The following is a 22,644-nucleotide window of genomic DNA, read 5'->3' on the forward strand; positions in this document are numbered from 1 at the left end:
TTATACCTAGTTCCTCAGAAAATCCAGTTAGATCCACCTTTAAAATATATCTTTTTGTCAGCTCCACTGTTTCCACCCTGGCCTGAGTTACCATCGTCTCTCATCAGGATAATTGCATTAACTTCTTAGTTGACTTCTTATAAATGATCTATTGCTGTAACTAATTATCCCAAAACTTCAGCATCTTAAAATAACAAGCATTACCCCACAGTTTTGGGGGATCCAGAATCTAAATGCAGATTCAATGTGGGTACCTCACAAGGCCACAGTCAAGCTGTTAATCAGAACTGTAGTCCCATCTGAAGGCCCATCTGAGAGAGGATCAGCTTCCAAGCTAATTGATGTGGTTGTTGGCAATATTTAGCTCTCTATGGGTTGTTGGACCAAGAGCCTCAGGTCCTCACTGGCCTGAGGTCACCTTCAGTTTCTTGTCACGTGGGCCTCTTTTAAAGGCACGTCACAAAATGGCAGCCAGCTTCCAACAGTGAGCAAGTGAGAGAGCAAGAAAGAACATGCAAAATGGAGACTATAACAATCTCAGAAATGATATCCCATCACTTTGCCATACTCTGTTCAGTAGAAGCAAGTCACTAGGTCCAGCCCACAGTCAAGTGGAAGGGATTACACATGGGTGTGAATCTCATGAGGCAGGGATCATTGGAGATGTTTTAGAGGCTGGCTACTACAACTCGTCTCCTGCTTTCACCTTATCCCTCCCACACACACATATACAGTCTTTCCCCAACCTATCAGGTAAGGCACTTTTGTTAAATCTCAGGTACAGAACTGATATTTCTCTGCTCAAACTCTCCAATGACTTCCCACCTCACTATAAAAGCCAGAGCAGTAACAATGGCCCATAAGGCCACACACAATTTGCTGTTAAGATTTTATTTTTTAAGTAATCTCTACACCCAACATGGGGCTCAAACTTACAACCCTGAGATCAAGAGTTGCATGCTATACTGACTGAGCCAGCCAGGCACCCTACTACCTGTTACCCTTGATCTCACTTCCTATTACTCTCCTCACTCCCTCATCTCCAGCCTGCTAGCCTCCTTGATGTTCCTCAAACATGCTGCCAACTCAGAGCCTTTATGGTTGCTATTTGCTATGCCTGCAAGCTTTCATCAGATGTATGCACAGCCTATTACTTCATTTCTTTAGGTAGTCAGCTATCTCAATGAAGCCCTCCTTGATTACCCTTTTTAAAATTGCACATTCTCCTGTCCCCTTCCCTGCTTTTCCCCTCTCCCTGGCACTTCTCATTATATATCACAATATATATTTTACTTATTACATCTCCCCACACTTGAGCTCCATGAGAGCATTTATTTTTTTGTTCACTGCTATATTCCTGGGATAATATCTGACACATTAAGGGATTAGAGACATTTGAATGAGTGAATTAATTCTGAAAGCTCTGAGGAGTCACTAAAGGATCTTAATTAAGCCTTTTAGATAAGACATCCAGGTAACAGCAAGAAAAAGTGGTTGGAAGAAAAGTAGACTAAAGGTATATAGGAAGCCACAGCAAGCACTTAGGCAATCCATGATGAAAACTTAAAGGCAGTCAATATATCATATGGACACATAAAATAGTGATGCAAAACTTGTAAATATTCCAAAACTGATCTACAAATTCTATACAACCGTCAAAATCCCAGCGGCATTTTCTTGCAGAAATTGACAAGCTGATGCTAATATTTGTATGGAAATGTGAGGGACACCAAATAGCCCAAATTTTTTTGAAAAACAAGTCAGAGGAGTTACATTTCCTGATTTTAAAACTTAACTAACAAAGTTACAGCAATCAAGACTATGTGATTCTGGCATAAGGAAGGACATATAGACTGATGGGAATTAAGAATCCAGAAATACACCCATATATTTATGGGCAATTGGTTTTCAACAAGAGTACCAAGACCATTCAATGGAGGAAGGAATAGTCTTTTCAACAAATGGTAAGGGGACAGTTGGATATTCACAGGCAAAAGAATTAACTTGCCCCCTACTTCATGCAATATATAAAAATTAACTCAAAATAGGTCAAAGGAATAAAGGTAAGAGCTCAAACCATAAAACTCTTATAAGAAAACATTAAGTGTAAATTTTCTGACATCAGATTAAGCAATGGTTTCTTAGATTTGATATCTCAAGTATAAGCAAAAGAAAAAAATAAATTGGACTTTATTAAAATTAAACTTTTGTGTCACAAGGAACTATCAAGAATGTGAAAAGACAATCCACAGAATAGAAAATATTTGTAGATCATATATCTGGTAAAGATCTAGTATTTAGAATATATAGAAAACACAGGTTAACAATGTAAAAAGTAACTCAATATAAAAATGGGCATGTGGGGCGCCTGGGTGGCGCAGTCGGTTGAGCGTCCGACTTCAGCCAGGTCACGATCTCGCGGTCCGTGAGTACGATCTCGCGGTCCGTGAGCTCGAGCCCCGCGTCGGGCTCTGGGCTGATGGCTCAGAGTCTGGAGCCTGTTTCCGATTCTGTGTCTCCCTCTCTCTCTGCCCCTCCCCCGTTCATGCTCTGTCTCTCTCTGTCCCAAAAATAAATAAACGTTGAAAAAAAAAATTAAAAAAAAAAATGGGCATGCAACCTACTCAAATTAAATACTATAGAAATAGAAAAACTGAGCAGACCAATAACTAGTTAGAAAATTGAATCTGTAATAAAAAAAAAAAAAAAACTTCCTAACAAGGAAAAGTCCAAGACCAGATGGCTTCACTGGAGAATTCTAGCAAACATTTAAATACTAATCCTCCTCAAACTCTTCCCAAAGATGGAAGAAAAGGGAATGCTTCTACACTTATTCTGTGAGGCCAGCAATGCTGATACTAAATTAGCCAGACAAGGAAACACTACAAGAAAACTACAGACCAATATTCCTGAAGAATATTGATACAAAAGTTCTCAACAAAATACTAGCAAACCAAATTCAACAGCACATTAAGGAATTCTACACCACACCAAAGTGGGAGTTATTCCCACAATGCAAGGATGGTTCAATATATGAAATTCAATCATTCTGATAAACCACATTAATTGAAGGACAAAGCCACATTATCTAGCTAATTGATGCAGAAAAGCAGTTGACAAGACAACACCCTTTCCTGACTTAAAACAAACTAAAAATAGAAGGAAACTATCTCAACATAATAAAGGCCATACATGAAAAGCCCACAACTACTATTATATTCAATGGTGAAAGATGTAAAACTTTTCGTCTAAGAAAAGGAACAAAACAAAGATGCCCACTCTTGCCACTTCTATTCGGTATGCCATTGGAAGTCCTAGCAGAGCAAGTAGGCAAAAATATGAGAAAAAAAGGCAACTAAATTGAAAAGGAAGAAGTAAAATGATTGGTTTGCAAAGAATAATCTTTTATGTAGAAAATCCAAAGATTCCACATGGAAAAAAAAAAACACTTAAAAAAAAAAAAAGCAAAGACAGAGGGAGAAATGGACAGCAGTACAACAATAGTAGGGAACTTTAATACCCCACTTTCACCAACGGGCAGATAACTCAGACAGGATATCAGTAAGGGAACATTGGACTTAACATGTTAAACCAGATGGTTAATACCTTGAATATCAAAAGAACTCCTTCAACAACAAAAAAATCCAATTAACTCAGTTCAAAAATGGGCAAAGAACTTGAATAGACATTTATCCAAAGATATACAAATGGCCTAGTATATATGAAAAGATGCTCCACATCACTAATCAGAGAAATGCAAACCACAACCACAGATATCACCTCACACCATTAGAATAGCTAACACATAAGAAAAAACGTGTTGGTGAGGACGTGGAGAAATTGGAACTCTTGTGCATTATTGGTAGGAATGTAAAATGGTAGAATTGCTATGGAAAACAGTATGGGGGGGTCCTCAAAAACTTAAAAATAAAACTACCATATGATCCAGCAATCCCACTTCTGTGTATATATCCTAAAGAATTAAAAGTAGATATGTGCACACGTAGGTTCATAGCAGCACTATTCACAATAGCCAAATGTCCACTGACAAAAATGTTGTATATATCTACAATGAAATATTGTTCAGTCTTAAAAAGGAAGGAATTTCTGTCACATGCTGTAACGCGGATGACACTTGAGGACATTAAGTGAAAAAAAGCCAATCACAGAAAGATAATTACTGTTATTCTTATATGAAGAATCTAAAATAGTCAAATTCACAAAGTAAAAGGGTGTTTTCCAGGGGCTGGAGAGTGAATACATATTTTCAATTCTCTTACCTTCTTAGGAGTGGAACTGCTGGGTCATATGCTAACCTAGGTTTCATTTATTGAGTAACAGCCAAACTGTGTTCCAAACTGGCTGCACTGCTTTATATTCCCACCAATGTACAAGGTTCCAATTTGTTTACATCTTCATCAACACTTGCTATTGTCTTTTTGATTAAAACAATACTAGTGGCTATGAAGTGATAGGTCATTGTGGTTTTGATTTGCATTTCCCTAATGACTAATGATGTTGAACATCTTTTCATGTGCATAGTGGCCATTTGTATATCTTTTTAGGAGAAATGTCTATTCAAATTCTTCACTCATTTGTAAGATGGGCTGTCTTTTTATTGTTAAATTGTAAGAGCTCTTTATATATTCTGAATACAAGTCCCGTTATATTTTTTAAATTAAGGAAACATATTATACTTTTTATACCACACTTCATTAACTTCCAAAATATTTTCAAGGTAAAATACATTCTTTAAGCACACCAAATGTCACCTTAAATATAAATTGCATGAATATTTACAAATTTAAAGCAACCACTGCTTTTTCAAATAAATGTTTTCCAAGCCAAGGGGGGATACTATATATGTGGATGTATATGGGGATCCACAGCTGAAAAGATTTACAGAGATAAATGCAATGTATGGACCTTATTTGAATTCTGACTTGAACTGGAAAAAAGAATTGAGACAATTTAAACTACTGACTGGATAATTACTAAGAACTTGTTAAGTGGGGTAATGGTATAGTGGTTATATTTAAGTGTCCTTACCTTTTACACATAAATACTGAGATACGAACAGGATTATTTGCTAAGTGGGACTTGCTTCAGAATAGGTCAGCATTGCAAAGGATGGGTGATATACAGATAAACCAAGATAGGCCATAAATTGATCATGCTGAAGTAGGTTAATTATTCTACTTTCGTGTAGGTCTGAAATTTTCTGTTACAAAAAGAAAAAACACTACTCTAATGCCCATTATGTAGAAGAGCACAAGTAGCTGGCGGTGACTAAATTGTTACAAATTTAAGAAATTCCCAGTTATCTCAAAGCGAAAGAGCTCTGGGAAACTTAAAAGGACTGTAACACATCTGTGCAGAATGTTTCTACAATGTTTTAATTACCACCAAGTCACAGGCTAACTAGCTAGCTTTATCAACTATGATATGCACAACAGCACCAAACACCAGCCATCAGCACTACTCACCTATGCATTTCATCTCCTCAGCAGAGTTCTGAGGGACCAGAACTCCCACCGGAAGCTTATAACTTTCCTCTGTGGCTACAGAAAATACTATCTTCAGCTAAGTACATGTCTATAGTAAGTAATTTTACAGCGATCCCTTAGGCCACCTTATACTCACCCAAATTGCATACCCAATCAATGGACACGAGTTAGGATGCTAGGTATAATTTACACAGTTAAAATACATACCCACCAGAATGACTATAATAATTTTTTAAAAAAAGACAAGTATTCACAAGGATGTGAAGAAATTGCAACCCTTATGCATTGTGGTAGGAACATTTTTAAACAGTACAGCCACTCTGGAAAAGAGTTTGGCAATTTTTTAGAAAAGTAAACAAAAATTTTCCAACCAAACCAATAATTACACTCCTAGAAATCTACCTGAGAAATGAAAACATATGTCCACACAAAGATATACAGGTGAATGTTCATGGCATTATTCATAATAACCAAAAAATATGAACAATCCAAACATCCATCAACCGGTGAATAAACAAAATTAGTACAGCCATACAATGAAATATTATGTAGCAATTAAAGGAACTAAGTACGGCACAGTCTACAACATGAATGAACCTAAAAAAACATGCCAACAGGCTGGATACAAGACTTCCAACTTGTAGGATTCTACTTATGTGTAATCTGTAGATGAGGAAAATTTATGAAACAGATGCTAAGTGGCTACCGAGGACTGGGACAGAGAGGGAATCAATTGCAAAGGACAATGCGGGGAACTTTTATGGGCTAATGGAAATGTTCTAAAACTGTACTGCGATAACGGTTGCACAACTGTATAAATTTACTGAATCCACGGAATTGTGTATTTACAATGGGTGAATTTTATCATGTGTAAATTATAGCTCAATAAAGCTATTTTTTTAAGTACCATTACACCAGTCTTAGAAGTGACTATCTTAAAGCTCTGGCTGACAGCCTAATTCATTTCATATAATTTCAATACAATGAGTTCTGATCTATTACCAGGATTAAGAACATTTTTAGCATTTGCTTGAAGCCTCAATATGCTATTTTTAAAGGATTTCAAGTACATACATACATCTCTAAACCTTACTGATCAAGTATTTCTCTTGTAGCTATGTGTCATGTTAACTATAAGTTAAAATCGTTGTCTACAGCCTACATTACCATTTTCTCTTAGCCATTTTTCCCCCTAAACTTACGTCCTACACTATTCCCTTTTGTAAAAATCTTGCTATTGCCCAGTGTTCTATTAAATACAAAGTTTTCTTACAGTATTTCATAATTTGAAGGAAAATTTTAGTATTTATATTGAACATGCTTTCTACGTGTATACATTCTAAATATATTATCGTTTTCTTTTGTTTCATCATTAAGCCACTTACACATACTGCCTCTTCACTGTTTCAAACAATGAAGTTTTTCAAACAAATCAAGCTTTGCTTTCACTATTTTGGTTCAAAATTCCTCCTTCCTTGCTTTAAGCTTAATTTGATGGGTTCTTCTTTCAAAGCAGTGCTGTCTTCTATGATCAGACCTGCTTTAACTTTGGTCTGACTCATCTCTTCCCATTCCACTGAAAAATCTGCCAAAGTGGTAATGTTTCTGATAAGCCAGACATTTTTTTAAAAAAAACTTCTCTTAACCATTTTTCTCCAAACCAAATTTCCTATGAAATGCCATTAACCTACAGGACACAAAGTAGAAAGTTGTGGATAAAGTGGAAGAGGCACCCTGCCTGCTGTGACCCAACCTCATGGAACACAGCAGCCTCGAGGTATGGCTTAAAACCAATGCTCTACATTACAAGTCACATTTCTGCATAGCACGAATACAAAAAAATTAAACTGAAAATATTTAAACAATACATATAAGAAAAACTTGGAAGTAAATTAAAAAATACTTTTTAGAATCTCAATTTTTTAAATGGATAACCATAAAATGATTGCCCAAATAATTTGTCTTTAAAACTCCACAAATAAAGACATTACTTTTTAGGAATTCTACCTACTACAAAGGTTGTGTACTGTTTATCTTAATTTCCTTATTTATGACAAATTAAAAAAGATCAACTGCAGAAAAGCCCAAAGCCACTTAACACTATACATGGAGTTGTTAAATAAATGAATTAGTCAGCAGGAAATGCCAATTACCCAACAGGCAGTAAAGAAAATAAGATGGCAAGAATGCTCTGGTAAAACCATTTCTGTATCTGTATTATAAATTAAAAACAAAACAAAAATCAACCAGCACTATCTGCCTCCAGAAATCAGATACAAATCAAGCAAATATTCAACCAAAATGGTGACAAATACTAAGGATAAACCTGGACAAGGGGATTAGTACTATTAAGAATTATCAAGATTGTATTAACTACAAAATATAAACCCCTTTCCCCTCAGAAATAAAAGGTAAAGGTATCATGATACGTAACTTCATCACATTTCTATAAAATAAAAATAGAAATTATTGCTATTATGACTGTAAAAATGGAGGCAAGTAAAGAGTTTAGAAATATACTTGTTTATAATCAATTAAATGATGAGCCATAATTTGAACCCTAGTTATCACATTAAGTAGAAATCACAATTCAGGTATTGTGTCCTCAGTTATTAAGATATATGTTAAATAGTTCACATTTTAAAAACATTTTATCATTACATAATCAAATTTGATAAAATTTTATCAAAACATCTATGTATTCAATATAAATCATATTGTTAAAAGTTTTATAAAGTAACATTTAAAGAAAACTGCTGAGGTGCCAAATGATTATTTTCTATTAAATATACAACTTAACATTTAGAGAACTACATAAATTAATTCTTGCTAAAAGTTGATTCAGGTTTACAAAGGCATACTTTGGGAACTATAATAAATTTCCCCAGCACCACTTTCCTTTTTCATTCCAAAATTCTTTCATTAGGTTGAACTTTCTTCTGTCATTCATAGATAAAAGTTACAGAAGGTTTACAATACGAAGTCTTAATAGTAACAGGTTTTAAAAAATCTAAGCAAAGTGCACATTAAACTAGCTACAACTACTCAATTTCTTGATTATCATCAAATAAAAAATAGATGAACACTTCATCACTTATATCTTTCTGAGGAAAAAAAAAATAGTATAACCTTGCTTAAATAAGAATTCCCCAGTAGGATATTATATAAAAGATATCCCATGTTATTTTATTAAGTTCTTTCTCTCATTAAAACTTTTTAAAAGTCTAATGAACACACACTTATAATGCCATATTACACAACTACAGTACTGTTAATTAAATAAAGCAGCCCAGTATAGTTGTAAACATTTTTAAAATGTAGCAAAAATGTAGTAAACAAGACTTGGCATGTCTTTTCTTCCCAAAACTTGCCATTACAATGCTCTTTCCATGAATAATTATTCTTCCTGGAAAAGTCTTAAGGTATATTTTAGTCTTTAAAAATATTACACTGAAATAATATGTGAAAAGATTTAGTCATGGCAATTTCACTGAAGCTTTTATTGCCTCTGTTGGTAATATGACAGGGATTGTAAGAAGCACATTTGAACTTACAGAGATATGCAGATGATAGTCACTAAAGATAATCTCGATCTCAAGTATTTTTTAGATGTGGGCACTTCTAATTTTATACACTTTACTATTTAAAAAGCAGTACATTTTAAAATGTGTACCTGTTTTGACATTTGGCAAAAAGGAAACTGTACCTGTGGTTCAATTTAAAACAAAGAATCCGCCTGGGGAGTTTACCAAAATGAAGACTGAAACACTAATGAATTAAAGCATTTCAAGGTGTGTGTGTGTGTGTGTGTGTGTGTGTGTCAACATGTCTCTTTCAATCTCTCACTCTTGTCAATCTCTCTCACAAACGCACACACATGCACACACATACATGGCCATATGCATAAGCATTGTTTTAGTATAAAATATTCCCTGTAACCAGGCATTTATCCTCAAAATAATCACACCACATTAAACCAGTCTTCTCTTTTCAGCCCTAGTAATAGTATTGTTTAATTCTAAGATGCCATCATAGAGTGAACAACCTTAACTTTTATGCTACATAATTATATTCAAAGCTTTATGTATTTTTTGTTTATAATTACACAGTAATTATAAATGTTTAGTACCAAAATGATGACAAACACTATTTTGTTGAAAAAGGTCTTGCATTTAAAAGGAAAAGTCTGTAAACCCAAGGCACTAAGCCATGAACCAATATCAGACTTTGAAGAAAACAATTTTCTATTGGAAAAAAAAAAAAAAGCTAATGGGATCTCATTTTAAAACACAGCATACTCAAATTAATCAATCTGAAAACAATACCATAACTCAAAATCTTCCAGACAAAAACAAAATAGTACATATATATAGATCTTTTTAAATTTTTCATAATTGAAGTTCGTCTTTATATTTACAAACATGAAGTCAGGAAATACTGAAAGCAGCAGGATTCTTCTTTTTTTCTTTTTTTTTTTTTTTTAATAACCAATTCCAGTAAACTGAATAGAAATTTTCAAAATATTCTTTTGGTAGAATTATATTCTTGAGTTAAAGTTATGATTGGAATATTAATATAATATCTATGGGGAAAGCTTTCTAGTCAGTTTCAGAACTGTGTAAATAAAAAGTAGTAGTAAGATGTCATTGTTTCTTAAAATCATTTCCACATGTACATAAAATGTACTGCTGTTCTGAAGTACATTCCTTTGATAATTTCAACACTGGACCTTATAGAGTTGCCTGGATATACCAAGCAAAATCTTTTCCTGCTAGAGACCAAAGTCATCCAACATATGAAGTTTTCCATTTTTTTACTTGCCTTACAGAAATGTTTAAGAAAACAATAAACCCTTCACGTGTCAGGAAGTGAAAAGAGAAATGAGCATCTTCAGCATGAAAGCAGTTCATGGGTCTTGTAATGAAAAAAATACACACAAGAGAGAATTCTGTTTTGACGTGAAAACTGAGCTTATTTGAATAAAACAAAAAAAGGTGAAGAAACTAATTTATGAAAATAAAAGCCAGATTGGTATTTTGCATCAAGTACATGCTTGCTTGAAAATTTTTGCTCCTGAAGTATTTGGCAACCACAGTGATCAGCAGTTAAAGGAATTTCAACAAAATAAGAAGTCATCAAAAATGGACTATTTGTCTGAAAGCAGTACCTATAAGGATTGAACTTCATGGCTCATCACAACCATTTTCAAAATTTAATTCCTACTATCTTCTTATAAATTAAGAGAATTTCATTTGTGTTCCATAGTGCGCTGACAAAAAAACCAAAAAACAAAACAAAAAATAAAACCCTCATGCCTAAATTTAGAATATTGTATTGTGTAGCACTCTAAAACATTCAAAACAAATTAAATAGTTTAACTTATTCGACAGGCATATAAGCATTTCAAAATCATAATGAAATCCAATTATGTAGTGCATAATGTAGACAGGAGTAGAATCTAACATTATGCAGACATTTTCTAAATAAAAGCTCCCTGTTAAGACAACTATATATAAACATGGGTAAGGTAAGTGCAGACTAGTTCTGTGGAACCTTTTGAAATCGAGGGTCTGAAACACAATAAATTTTTCAGGTAGGCACACCAAGTTATCCTAAAAATTTTTCACATTGGTTATTTTGACATCAGTTACTCTACTCACATCAACAATACATGTGATTTGCCCGGGAAAAAAAAAAATCCCCCCAAACCAAAACACCATTCCAGATCCGGTACACTTAAATATATCACTCTCATTGGAAGTGCTATCAGCATAGTCTTTGCAACTAGCCCAAAGCATATATTTAAGAAGTTTTTATAAATTGTTTGTGATGTTCATATGTTTAATTCTTATGCCAAACTGTTTTCTGATGAAGACAGCATTGTGCTTTATGCAAGAATGGAAACCTCAAAATAATCACCATAAAGCTCCTAAGACTTATGGGAGAATAAACTAGGATGGTCCACAGATATAAGATGAAATCCACAATGTTGGAATTATAAATGTTTAGAGCGGCCCAGACTAGAAGACAAGCCCAAACCACCATTAGAAGAATGAAATACGATATGGTCCAAGATGTATCCTTAAAGTTTCGACACAACCCTCAGTCTGAATTGTGAGGATTGATCTTCAGTTCAGTCCAGCCAGCAGAAATTGACTGTGCAATTTTCCGTTGTATTTATTGTACAGACTATGTACATTCTAGAAGGTTCCTTTAGTGCTACACTGTTGTACTTTTTGTCCCAGCAATTTGAGGGCGTGCAAATTCCACAAAGTCATCAATAAGAACAGGCCATGCTCCTGGAAAAAGAAAAAAAAGTATGGGAAAGGGAAAGAAAGAAAATCAGAAATAGGGCTAACATTTTAAGAGAATCCTTTACTTTTAAAATGCCTTCCCTATAACAGTTAAAGTGTGTCATTACAAATATTCCCACTGAGAAGACTCCCAAAATTCTAGCTTTTTAGAGTTCCTACCTAACATACTTCTTGTATTCTCTCTGCTCTATTATTCCAACGCTTGATCAGCCCCTGAATAACAAATGATAACTCTCCTAGTAATCAATGAATAATATGGTTTTCTGAAGGCCCCCAAACTGGCAGCCTAAGAAATGGCCATGCTATAATGGCATGCTGCCAGCACTGAGAGCACAGTTAGATAGGAAGAAAAAAGTTTCCAGGCATTTTGTGACAAACTTACAAGGGAAATTAACAGCAAGTCTCAAACTCTATCCTATTTCAGGACAATAAATTGCTAAGAGATTTTAAATTGCAGATATGCATGCCTCTACACATCCACATGCCAACCTCCAAATCAGAAAGTTCTCCAGTTTTGTGTAAGGCCTAACAGAAAGCACAATTATCACCAGATTAGACATTTCTCACTTATTAGTAAAGACTAGACATCATAATGAAAACAAAGAGAAAAAATAATATTATCTCTGGTTAGATTACATAGTTCCAGGACACTTTTAAGGAGGCCAAGGTCACTGGAGATTTCTCAAAGACTACCTCTATTCAACAGTCTCAAAAACACATCCTGCTAATTCTCAAGGGAGGCTACGTAAGTATATGTGAAGAAATCAGATCACTGCCACCTCTCAAAAGACAAAAGCACATCACTTGTAGTAGATGGTTAACACCATCTTTTATACACATGACAAAATATCAGAAAAGCATTCAATTGATAGGATTCAAATATCACATTTACTGAATGTCAATAGTACTATGGTAGACAGCTGAAGTGCATTGCAAATTAGACAAAGTCACTAAACTTGAGTTTACAATCAAATTCAAAGACAAGACAGATAATAAAAAACACAAAAATAGAAAGGACAGTAAGAAGAGTAATGAGTAAACTGAAAATCTAAAACATGCATGAAAACTACTCTGCCTTTCTGGAAGACAGGAGTACTGAGTTGGTATTTAAAGAAATAGAAGAGAGATTGGTAAAGAGGACAAAGGCATTTTATATGTTCATAAGAGCACAAAAAATCAGAAGACAGAAATCCCAACTCTAAGAAAAACAGATGTAGACAAGAAGGTCAAGAGTGTGTGATAAAAGAAATTAAAAAAAAAATTAAGGAAAAACTTTCATTACCTTCTTCATCATAATTAGACATGTCATCTGCAATCATTGTACTGAAGTCTAAAAGAAGATTCCAAGTATCTTTTGGTATTGATCGTTTATGATGTTCCTATTTTTTAAAAAAATAAGCAAATAACATCCAAATCACCAAAAAGTTTCAAAACATCAGTCTAAACAATGCTAAATTCAAGAATGCAGAACTACCTGTGTAATCAAGCTATGATAATCAAATTTCTCATTCTGTGTCTACTACATGCTCTGAGTTAGTCATGCTTTAAAAAACATTTTAATTTAGGGGAGCCTAGGTGGCTCAGTCAGTTAAGCATCCAACTTCGGCTCAGGACATGATCTCACGGTCGTGAGTTTGAGCCCCGTGTCAGGCTCTGTGTTGACAGCTCAGAGCCTGGAACCTACTTTGGATTCTGTGTCTCCCTCTCTCTGCCCCACCCCCGCTCATAATCTCTCTCTCTCTCTCAAAAATAAATAAATATTAAAAACAAATAATATTAATTATCTTCAAAGTAAAAATGCAGAGAAAAGATGAGCTGCAGAAAACATGAACTTACCAACAAAAATTTATTCCATAAGTCTAAGAATTTAAATCTTCCATTAAGCACTAAATTCCAGTAGGCAATGGCCATTTCTAGATCTGTAATATTAAAAATAAATTATGTATTTCAAATTCCATGAATATTTATCCCTGCAAAAAAAAAACAGGTAAGACCAAAGATAGCCAAATAAATAAATAAATAAATAAATAAATAAATAAAATGAATGAATGAATGAATGAATGAATGAATGAATAGCTTTTTTCCTAAATACTTAGGTTTTCAAATTTTCATACAGAGATAAGATTAAGGTTTGTATCCTGTCTCCCTCACCAATGAACAACCCTTCAGGGCAAAAAGAATGCCACTTACCTCATGGGGGTGGGGGTGGGGTTCTGAAGTTTAATGTAGATAATGTAGAGAAGCATACTTGACTAGATTGTAAGTATTAAAATGTTAATGTACACCGATGTTTCTCAACCTCAGCACTTTTGACATTTGGGACCAAATAATTTTTTGATGTGGGGGACTGTCCTATATGACATTAGCAGCATCCCTGGCCTCTACCCAAAGCTCCACCCTACTCCCAGTGGTGACAACCAAAACTGTCTCCAGACATTGCCAAAGCTACCCTGGGGTGCAAAAGTGCTCCCAGTTGAGAACCACTGATGTACATCTTCAGGCTGTAATGCAAAGGACTGCTATCTACAATGACTGATCCTGGATTTCAGAGACCATTAAGAATATTGATTTAAAAATTAACCAACTAAGATTTGCTTTTTTAAAAGTTTGATGAAGATGATATAAATGGCTATTTAACTGCATGTGGAACAGAGTGAAACCATACTGCCACAAGAAAGTACCATACCTGTCATGACAGAAAGACCTATGATCACTTTCAAGGAATTACACCAATTAAGATAAAGTATCAAGCTTTTTATGAATAAATTTACATCTCTGGGTCAGAAAAAATCATATCCCAAGTAAAAGTCCTTCTAGATAATGATCTCTAAAACACTCCTGATAATTGGAAGAACCATGAGACTAGTGAAGACTCCAAAGAGGTTCACATTTTACCTCAAAAAACAATATAAAGACCATAAAGCAAAAAATTCCCCTTCTTCACTGGACCTTCACTTCTTCAAGGATAGGGACAAAATATCCCCAAACTAGTAGACTGAAACACACAGTAGGCATTCAGAAACCGCTGAAAGAATGAACTTCCTACAGTTCCATGTGCAAATGTACTACTTACCTTCGAATCCATCATTATGTCTTCCTTCAAACTCAGTGGAAAAGGTGGCACTTTTTTCTCCTATCCAAGGATAAGCCCCTAACACCACTGTTCTCAATACATCCTGCCTCTTCAAGTAATCCTGTCTACTGATTAGTTTTACTCTCTCCCTACATCTTCAACTTTGCTTTGTCTTCTGCCTTTTCCTGCTTCACAAAGAAACAGCTCAGGTTGTAGCTCCTCCCTTTAAAAAGAATTTTCTTGGGGTCTCTCATCCCCTTAACTAGCTACCCTCTTTCTCCCTCTCTTCACAGAAAATCTTGAAACAGTACATAGAGTCTTCTACTCTTATACATAATGTGCTTCTGAATGCATGTCTAAAAGTCAAATTCAGATCCCCAGGTTTTAAGAAAACTAGAAACATGCCACCAATTCCTAACCATAATACCTTTTTAATCTCTGCAGACTTCAAAGCTCTATAGACAATATTCTTTCCAGGGTCTTTAATTTTGTTCTTTTCTCTACCAACTAAACATGTAATTGTCTGCTTCAGGTGCAGTAAAATGGCTATTAGCATGCTTAATGCTTTCCTTCTTCACTTCAAATGCACTAAATTTATGAGAACTAAGCTTATTACTAGTACTAGCATTTTTTTCCTATTCAACAAATTTTCACAAAATAAGGATAAGAAACAACAGACATAATCAAATAACTACAAACCATGAGACACCCTATAAATGCCCATTTGTCAGGTGATACACTAAGGAAAGAATCTGACAAGGGTAGAAGTGTATGTGTATCATGTATGAAGGTTTAGGTTAACTTTTTGTAATCTACATTCATTGCCCATTTCCTAACCTCCCATACACTTTTTAATTCCATAAACTAGATTGAAAGTAATCTCTACCAAATAAACACTTTTATTCCTTGATTTGGCTGTCTGCCATATTAGACAAAATTGAATATGCCTCCTAGATGGAAAGGTCACTTCTTTCAGCTTTAATGATAGCACTCTATTATTTCCCTCTGTCCTGTCTTTCTCATTCTCTTTTACTGGGTCCCCTTCTTCCATTCATCCACTTGATGTTGGTGTTCTGTGATACCGTGTGTCAGCAAGAACCACTTATAATCCCTGTAGATTTTTCAAACCCTTGCCTTTTTTCACATTAGACACTTAATTGTCTTTAACAACTCCTAAATCTTGAAACTTGTATCTCTATATTTTAGATCCATATATCTAATTGCCTATGGACAACTTCAACTGGGTATCCATAAACAGCTCAAATTCAACAGAGCTCAAACTGAACTCATTATCTTCCTCTACAGACCTGCTTATTTCTTCTCTCAATGTCATCACCCTACAGTGTTTCTCAATGAAACACAATTTCACATTGTCAAGAACTGCCCTATACACTGAAGAATATTTAGCACCCATCTAATGCCAGAAGAAACCCTCAGTCATTATGACAACCAAAAAACACCCCTACACAGTTCCAAATGTCCCCTTAAAGGTGTTCGGAATTGATAAACTCCTTTCTTCCTCATCACACACTTCCAGTCAGAGTTCTTTCATTTTGGCTTCTAAGTACCTTTTAAATCTCTCTCTTCCCCATCCCTACTGGCAGGGCCAACATGAGGGTCCTCTTCGTGTCTAGCTAAATCACCACACAGCTTCATAACCAATCATTCTTGTTCTGCCTCCACTCTTTTTAAAGAACCACAGTATTTTCATATGGACCTTTAGACATACAAATTTGTGGCGTAACTTCCATGTTAAAATTCTTCAATGTTTAAAACAATGAGATACCACTACACACCTTCTGAAATGGCCAAAATCCAAAACACTGACAGCACCAAGTGCTCGCGAGGATGTGAAGCAACGGGAACTCTCATTCATTGCTGGTGGGAATGCAAAATAGCACAGCTATTTTGGAAGACAGTTTGGCAGTTTCTTACAAAACTAAACATACTCTTACCATATGACTCAGCAATAGCCACTCCTTGGTATTTACCCAAATGAACTCAAAACTTATGTCCACACAAAAACCTGCACATGGAAGTTTACAGCAGCTTTATTTGTAATTGCCAAAACTTGAAGCAATCAAGATGTCCTTGAGTAGACAGACAGATTATATAAACTCTGGTGCACCCAGGCAAAGGAATATTATTCAATGCTAAAACAAAATAAGCCATGAAGCCATGAAAAGACATGGAGGAAAACAAATGCATATTAATATCGCTAAGTGAAAGAAGCTAGTCTGAAAAGACTATACACTACATGATTCCAACCGTAGGACATACCGGAAAAGGGAAACTATGGAGACACTAAAAAGATCAGTGGTTGCCAGGGGTTAAGAGGGAGGAAAGGATGAACAGGCAAAGCAGAGGACTTTTTGGGCAGTGAAACTTCTCTGCATGATGCTATAATCATGGATACAGGTCATCCTATGTTTGTCCGAACCCACAGAATGTAGAACATCAAGGGTGAACCCTGATGTAAACTTGAACTTTGGGTGATAATGGTGTGTCAAAATAGGTACCACTGTAACAAATGTACCACTTTGGTGAGGGATGTTGATAATGGGAGAAGCTATATAATGTGTGGGGGCAGAGGGTATATAGAAAAATCTCTGTACCTTCTACTGAATTTTGCTGTAAACCTAAAGCAGCTAAAAAAATAAAGTCTATTAAAATTTTTTTAAACTCTGCGATTATTTTTCTATTGCCTTTAGATAAAATCTACAACTTCCAGTTAAATGAATTTACTTGCAGTTCCTCAAAGGTGCTATGTCGCTCACCTCTGAACAACTGAAGCTGCCCATCTCTCCACAACAGACGTGGCTTCTTTTTCTTTTGGCCTTGGAAACATACACTCATTCTTCAAGACTCAAAAATTAATCATTTTTGTGAAGACTTTTTACAAACTCACCCAGACAGACTTAAAATGCTCCTGACTTCATGCTCACAGACTAACAAGTCGATAAAAATATTTTCCAATGAAAAGGGAATACCGGAAAAGATTTAGTAAGTTTGGGGCACCTGGGTGGCTCAGTTAGGCATCCAACTCTCGATTTCAGCTCAGGTGGTTATCTCACAGTTCGTGAGTTCAAGTCCCACATCAGGCTCTGAGCTGACAGTACGGAGCCAGTTTAGGACTCTCTCTCTCTGCCCCTCCCCCACTTGCTCTCTCTCAAAAAAAAGAAAAAAAAGAAAAAGATTGTACAGGGATAAAATGTCAGTTGCCACAAGTATAGGAAAAACTGCCCTTTAGATAGAATTGCCTGAGTGACAAAGAGAACAGCCTAGCTAAAGAGAAGTGGTTTAAAATAGGAGTTTACAGTTGAGCCTCTTAAATCCCAACTCTACCACTAGCTAAGGCAACTTGGGTAACTGAGTTCACCGCTCTACAATTCAGTTTAAAATAAAGGGTACGGGCGCCTGGGTGGCTCAGTCAGTTAAGCGTCTGACTTCAGCTCAAGTCATGATCTCGCAGTTTGTGAGTTCGAGCCCCGCGTCGGGCTCTGTGCTGACAGCTCAGAGCCTGGAGCCTGCTTTGGATTCTGTGTCTCCCTCTCCCTCTGCCCGCCCCTGCTCACACTCTGACTCTTTCAATAATAAATAAACGTCAAAAAAAGAAAATTTTCTTTTATAAAAAGGGTAATAGGGGGCCCGTGGGAGGCTCAGTTGGTTAAGCGCTTGATTTCAGCTCAGATCATGATCTCACAGTTTGTGAGTTTGAGCCCCATGTCAGGCTCTGTGCTCACAGCTTGGAGCCTGGAATCTGCTTCAGATTCTGTCTCTCTGTCTCTCTGCCCCTCCCCTGCTCTCTCACTTTCTCACTCTCTCAAAAACAAACATTAAAAAAATTGTTTTTAAATAAAGGTAATAGTACCTACTCTCACAGGGCTGCTGTAAGGATTACACAAGTTAATACGAGTTAATTAAATGAGAACAGTGCCTGGGAAATAAATATATGAGTCCTTACTATCACTATTATTTATTTTTAATAATTTTTAAAAGTAGTCTTATAGATTCTGAAGCAGTATAGGAAAAGAGCAAAGTGAGCAATTAGGTAATAAGCAACAACAATAGTTAGAAGGAAAAGACAGAGAAAAAGAGACAAGCAAATAACAGCATTGCCTAAAACTGAGATATTGCAGAATGAATTCTTAAGACCTTTAAAGTAAAATTAAAATTACAAACAGAGGTAATCCCAGTGTCAAGCAAAATCCACAAGGGCAACGTGGAATTTCATAAAAGGTGATGAACTGGGTCTGAATGAACATGGAAATGAACTGAGACTGGATCCAAACATTGTCTGTAAAGGAAACAAAATGTTGCCAACTCATGAGAGGATGGAATGGTGATTAACAATCCTATTCACAATGTCTTTGTTTACTTAGAAATATCTTCAGGTAGCACAACATAATATAAAAGAATATAGAATATGGAGTCAGAAGATCAGAGACTGAGTCCCAGTTCTACCAACTCTAAAGTTAAGTGACCTTAACTTAATAAGTCAGCCTCTCTGACCATGAATTTCTCCATCTTTACAATGAAAAGGATAATAGGTTTTCAGTTAGCTCAAATGGCTTTTACAAGAACTAAATGGGATTATATAGATGAAAATGTGCTTTAAAAATACTCTATAAAAGTATTTCTAAATAATAAAGTAAATGTCTAGCAAATAATCTTAAAATGTTTTAAATCAACTGCACAGGTATAAGATTCTAGCTGAACCACAGTTCACAAGAAAATAACCTATGAACTTTAGTCTAATAAAAGTTCAGGAGTGTCCTAAACATGACATGGTTGCTAAAGAACAAATGTAATTCCTGACTAAACAGAATGGACAGTCTCACAAAAAAGAACAGAGTCCTGGTGCTCTCTATTACAAACAACCTCCTTCAAGAGTATTATGTTCAGCTTTAAGTAAGAGTCTATTTTGAGAGAAACTGACAAATTGGAAATATGCCTGAGAGGGGATAGTAACAAGAATAACAAAGCTCTTCTCAAATGAAGAACAGTTAAAGTAATTGGAATGTTGACCCGGAAGAAAAAGAAGGGGTAAGTGACAGCAATCTTTCGATGGTCAGACTTCCTCGTACTGCAGGGGAGGACAAATAAGCGCAGTGGAAGAAAGATGTTCACTTCATAAGGAAGAACTGTGTGGTAAGAAGTAGGAGTATTCTGTGACAAGAATGGACCACTTCCTAAAACAATGTGTGTCCAAAGTAGAAACTAAATGAGCATCAGCTATGGATGCAACTTTGGATAGGTTTGAAAGGTATTTCATAAATTTTCTAATTTAAGATTCAGAAGACTACCAGAAATGGCAGGTGACTGAAGCAGACGGTGACAGAGGAAGCACCCTATCCTGGTGTCAAAGGAAATCAGGTGTCAAGGAAAATGAGGAAATATGGAAAACACCAGCTCTCATTATAACTAGCACAGCTATTTATAAATAAACCACAGTGCTGTCACTGTCACTCTGCCAATTTGTTTTGGGCCTCACCTCCTCTCCTATGATCTTCTAATTCTTCCCTGCCAAGTACTGTAATTTAAGAGTCCTGTGAGCCCTTAGAAAGGCTGTCAAGAAAACTGTTTTCTTTTTAATTAAGTTCTTCAACTAAGCAAGTCATTACATTTCCTGACACACAACACCAATGCTAAACAAAGGGAGAAATTACGATTTGTCTATTACATTTTTTTCTCTTTTACATTAAGAATTTTTTAGTTATGGGCTTACAGAAAAAATTGAGCAGAAAGTACAGACAGTTCCCGTATACCTCCACACCCCCCATTTTCCACTATTTTTAACATCTTGCTTTAGTGTGGTATATTTCTTACAACTGATGAGCCAATGTGGATATACAAGTATTAACTAAAGTCCATATTTTACATGGACTCACTCTGTGTTATATATTCTATTTTTTCTTTAAATTCTAAATGTGGGATTAAATACACATAACAAAATTTACCATCTCAACCATTTCTAAGCATATGGTTCAGGAGTGTTGGGTGCATTCACATTGTTGTGCAACCAATTAATGGAACTCTTTTTTCTGCAGAATGAAACTCCATACCCATTAAACAACTAATACAATTTTCTTAAGCTCAATACTTTTTGGGTAATAAAATAAATTTTTAAATCTAATTCTGTACAGTCTTTTTTGCAATTTTCCCTAGAATCCAAAATTCCAATTTACTATGTTAATATATCCAATATGTAGTAAGATTTTTTTTTTGCTTTATTTTTACCACATACAATAAAAACTAAGATTCAGTATCAAAACTATATATTCACTCCAAAATATCATTATTTCCGTGCTCCAATAAGGGTTGGGGACATAACTAACGAAATAGATTCAGCCCATTTAAGTCAACATTTTATATTTGTAACATTTTGTTTAATCTTATCAAAATATTATGCTACCTTTCTAAACACAACAAAAATAATTATTTTAGTGTATACATGTAAATTCAAAACCTGTAATCAGTTTTTATTTGTGGGAAGGAAGGAAGGAGGAAACTAGAAAAAAAACAGCCCAGTTAACTGATGGTCACAGATAATAAAGAAACTAACCCTACATATTAACCATCCAGCTTATTTTGCCTACAAAATTAGGTAGTTTCCTACAAGAAGAAAATTCAACCTAAACTGAAGAATCAGTTGGAAATGAGGCTCATTATCTGTCATTTTGCTTTACAGATATTTTGTAAATCTTCAATCAATTCAATCATGTTCAGTCACTCTTCAGGCCAATTCTCCAACACTAATGTTGCACATTTATCCCTTCTTCGCTAGCTTTCAACCACTTCCTCGGTATAATCCCTATTCACATAGTCCTTTTCTCAATGCTTTTTCCCTCTAACTTAAAATATAAAGAAGGATTAGTACAAGAGGCCCCTATTAGCCTCTCCAACTACTGTATCTTCAAAATCAAAAGGAAACTCACTTCCATCCCTGGGTAAGTAATTTAACCTTCCTGCGCCTGTTTCCTCATCTGTAAAATAAGGATAAAAAAATGGCTTGCACTCCATGAGTATGTATCTGGCAGGCACATGCCAGGTGATGAATTACTGAATGAAAGAATAACTCTTAAAACTGCTAAACATGAAATGAAGAAGCGTGTGTACTTAGCACACTGCCAGGCACACTGCAAGTGCACATTCAATGGAAGATACTGCCATCGTCAAAATCTTCAGTGCATCCTCATTGTCCACAAATTCCAATTTAAACATTTCTGTCCTGTTTATAAAAGAAGCCTCTGGTTATCGAGCCTTACATCTCACCAACTTAATCTCCAAATAAGCATTCCCACTAACATCACATCAGTGTTTTCTCTCTTCTACAAAGAGGCCAAGCTTATTTCTCAAGTTTGAGACATTCATTCTTAACCATCCTCTCAAACACCTTTTATCTTCCCTTGCCTAGCCAAATACCATATCCTTTAGTTTAACATCTCATCTTGCCCAGGAAGCACTTCCCAACCGTTCCTCCTTTTACTCATTTCTCCTTTTACCTAACACACTCTCACACACGTTTATTATTGTGTCTTACCTATCATTAAATCTTTCTAGATAAACTGTAAATTACACTGTAGCTTTTACTTCCATACCCCCTAGCCATCCCCAAAGCAAGTGTATGGATATTACATACAGCATAAATTGATTGACCTAAACTGTTAACAGTGGAAGATTATGGATAAGATTTCTGGATAAGATTATAAATGATAATCATCACTTTTATTCTTTCTTATAGCTTCTA

The 22,644-nt window shown here is 35.3% G+C and overlaps 1 protein-coding gene across 4 annotated transcripts in view; it reads right to left on the reverse strand.

The window, feature by feature from the left end:
• Positions 1–7,702: 7,702 nt before the first annotated feature.
• DCUN1D1 (defective in cullin neddylation 1 domain containing 1) overlaps positions 7,703–22,644 on the reverse strand; it is a 31,270-nt gene continuing 16,328 nt past the window's right edge. For all 4 annotated transcript variants that reach the window (XM_030328984.1, XM_030328985.1, XM_030328983.1 and 1 more), the window contains exons 5-7: positions 13,658–13,740; positions 13,104–13,200; positions 7,703–11,806 (exon numbers count right to left, since the gene is read on the reverse strand). In XM_030328984.1, coding sequence (XP_030184844.1) covers positions 11,727–11,806; positions 13,104–13,200; positions 13,658–13,740 — 260 coding nt within the window. In that variant the 3' untranslated portion in view covers positions 7,703–11,726. The remainder of the gene's footprint in view (positions 11,807–13,103; positions 13,201–13,657; positions 13,741–22,644) is intronic.

Source organism: Lynx canadensis, chromosome C2 (genome assembly GCF_007474595.2).
Source record: "Lynx canadensis isolate LIC74 chromosome C2, mLynCan4.pri.v2, whole genome shotgun sequence".
NCBI lineage: Eukaryota > Metazoa > Chordata > Mammalia > Carnivora > Felidae > Lynx > Lynx canadensis.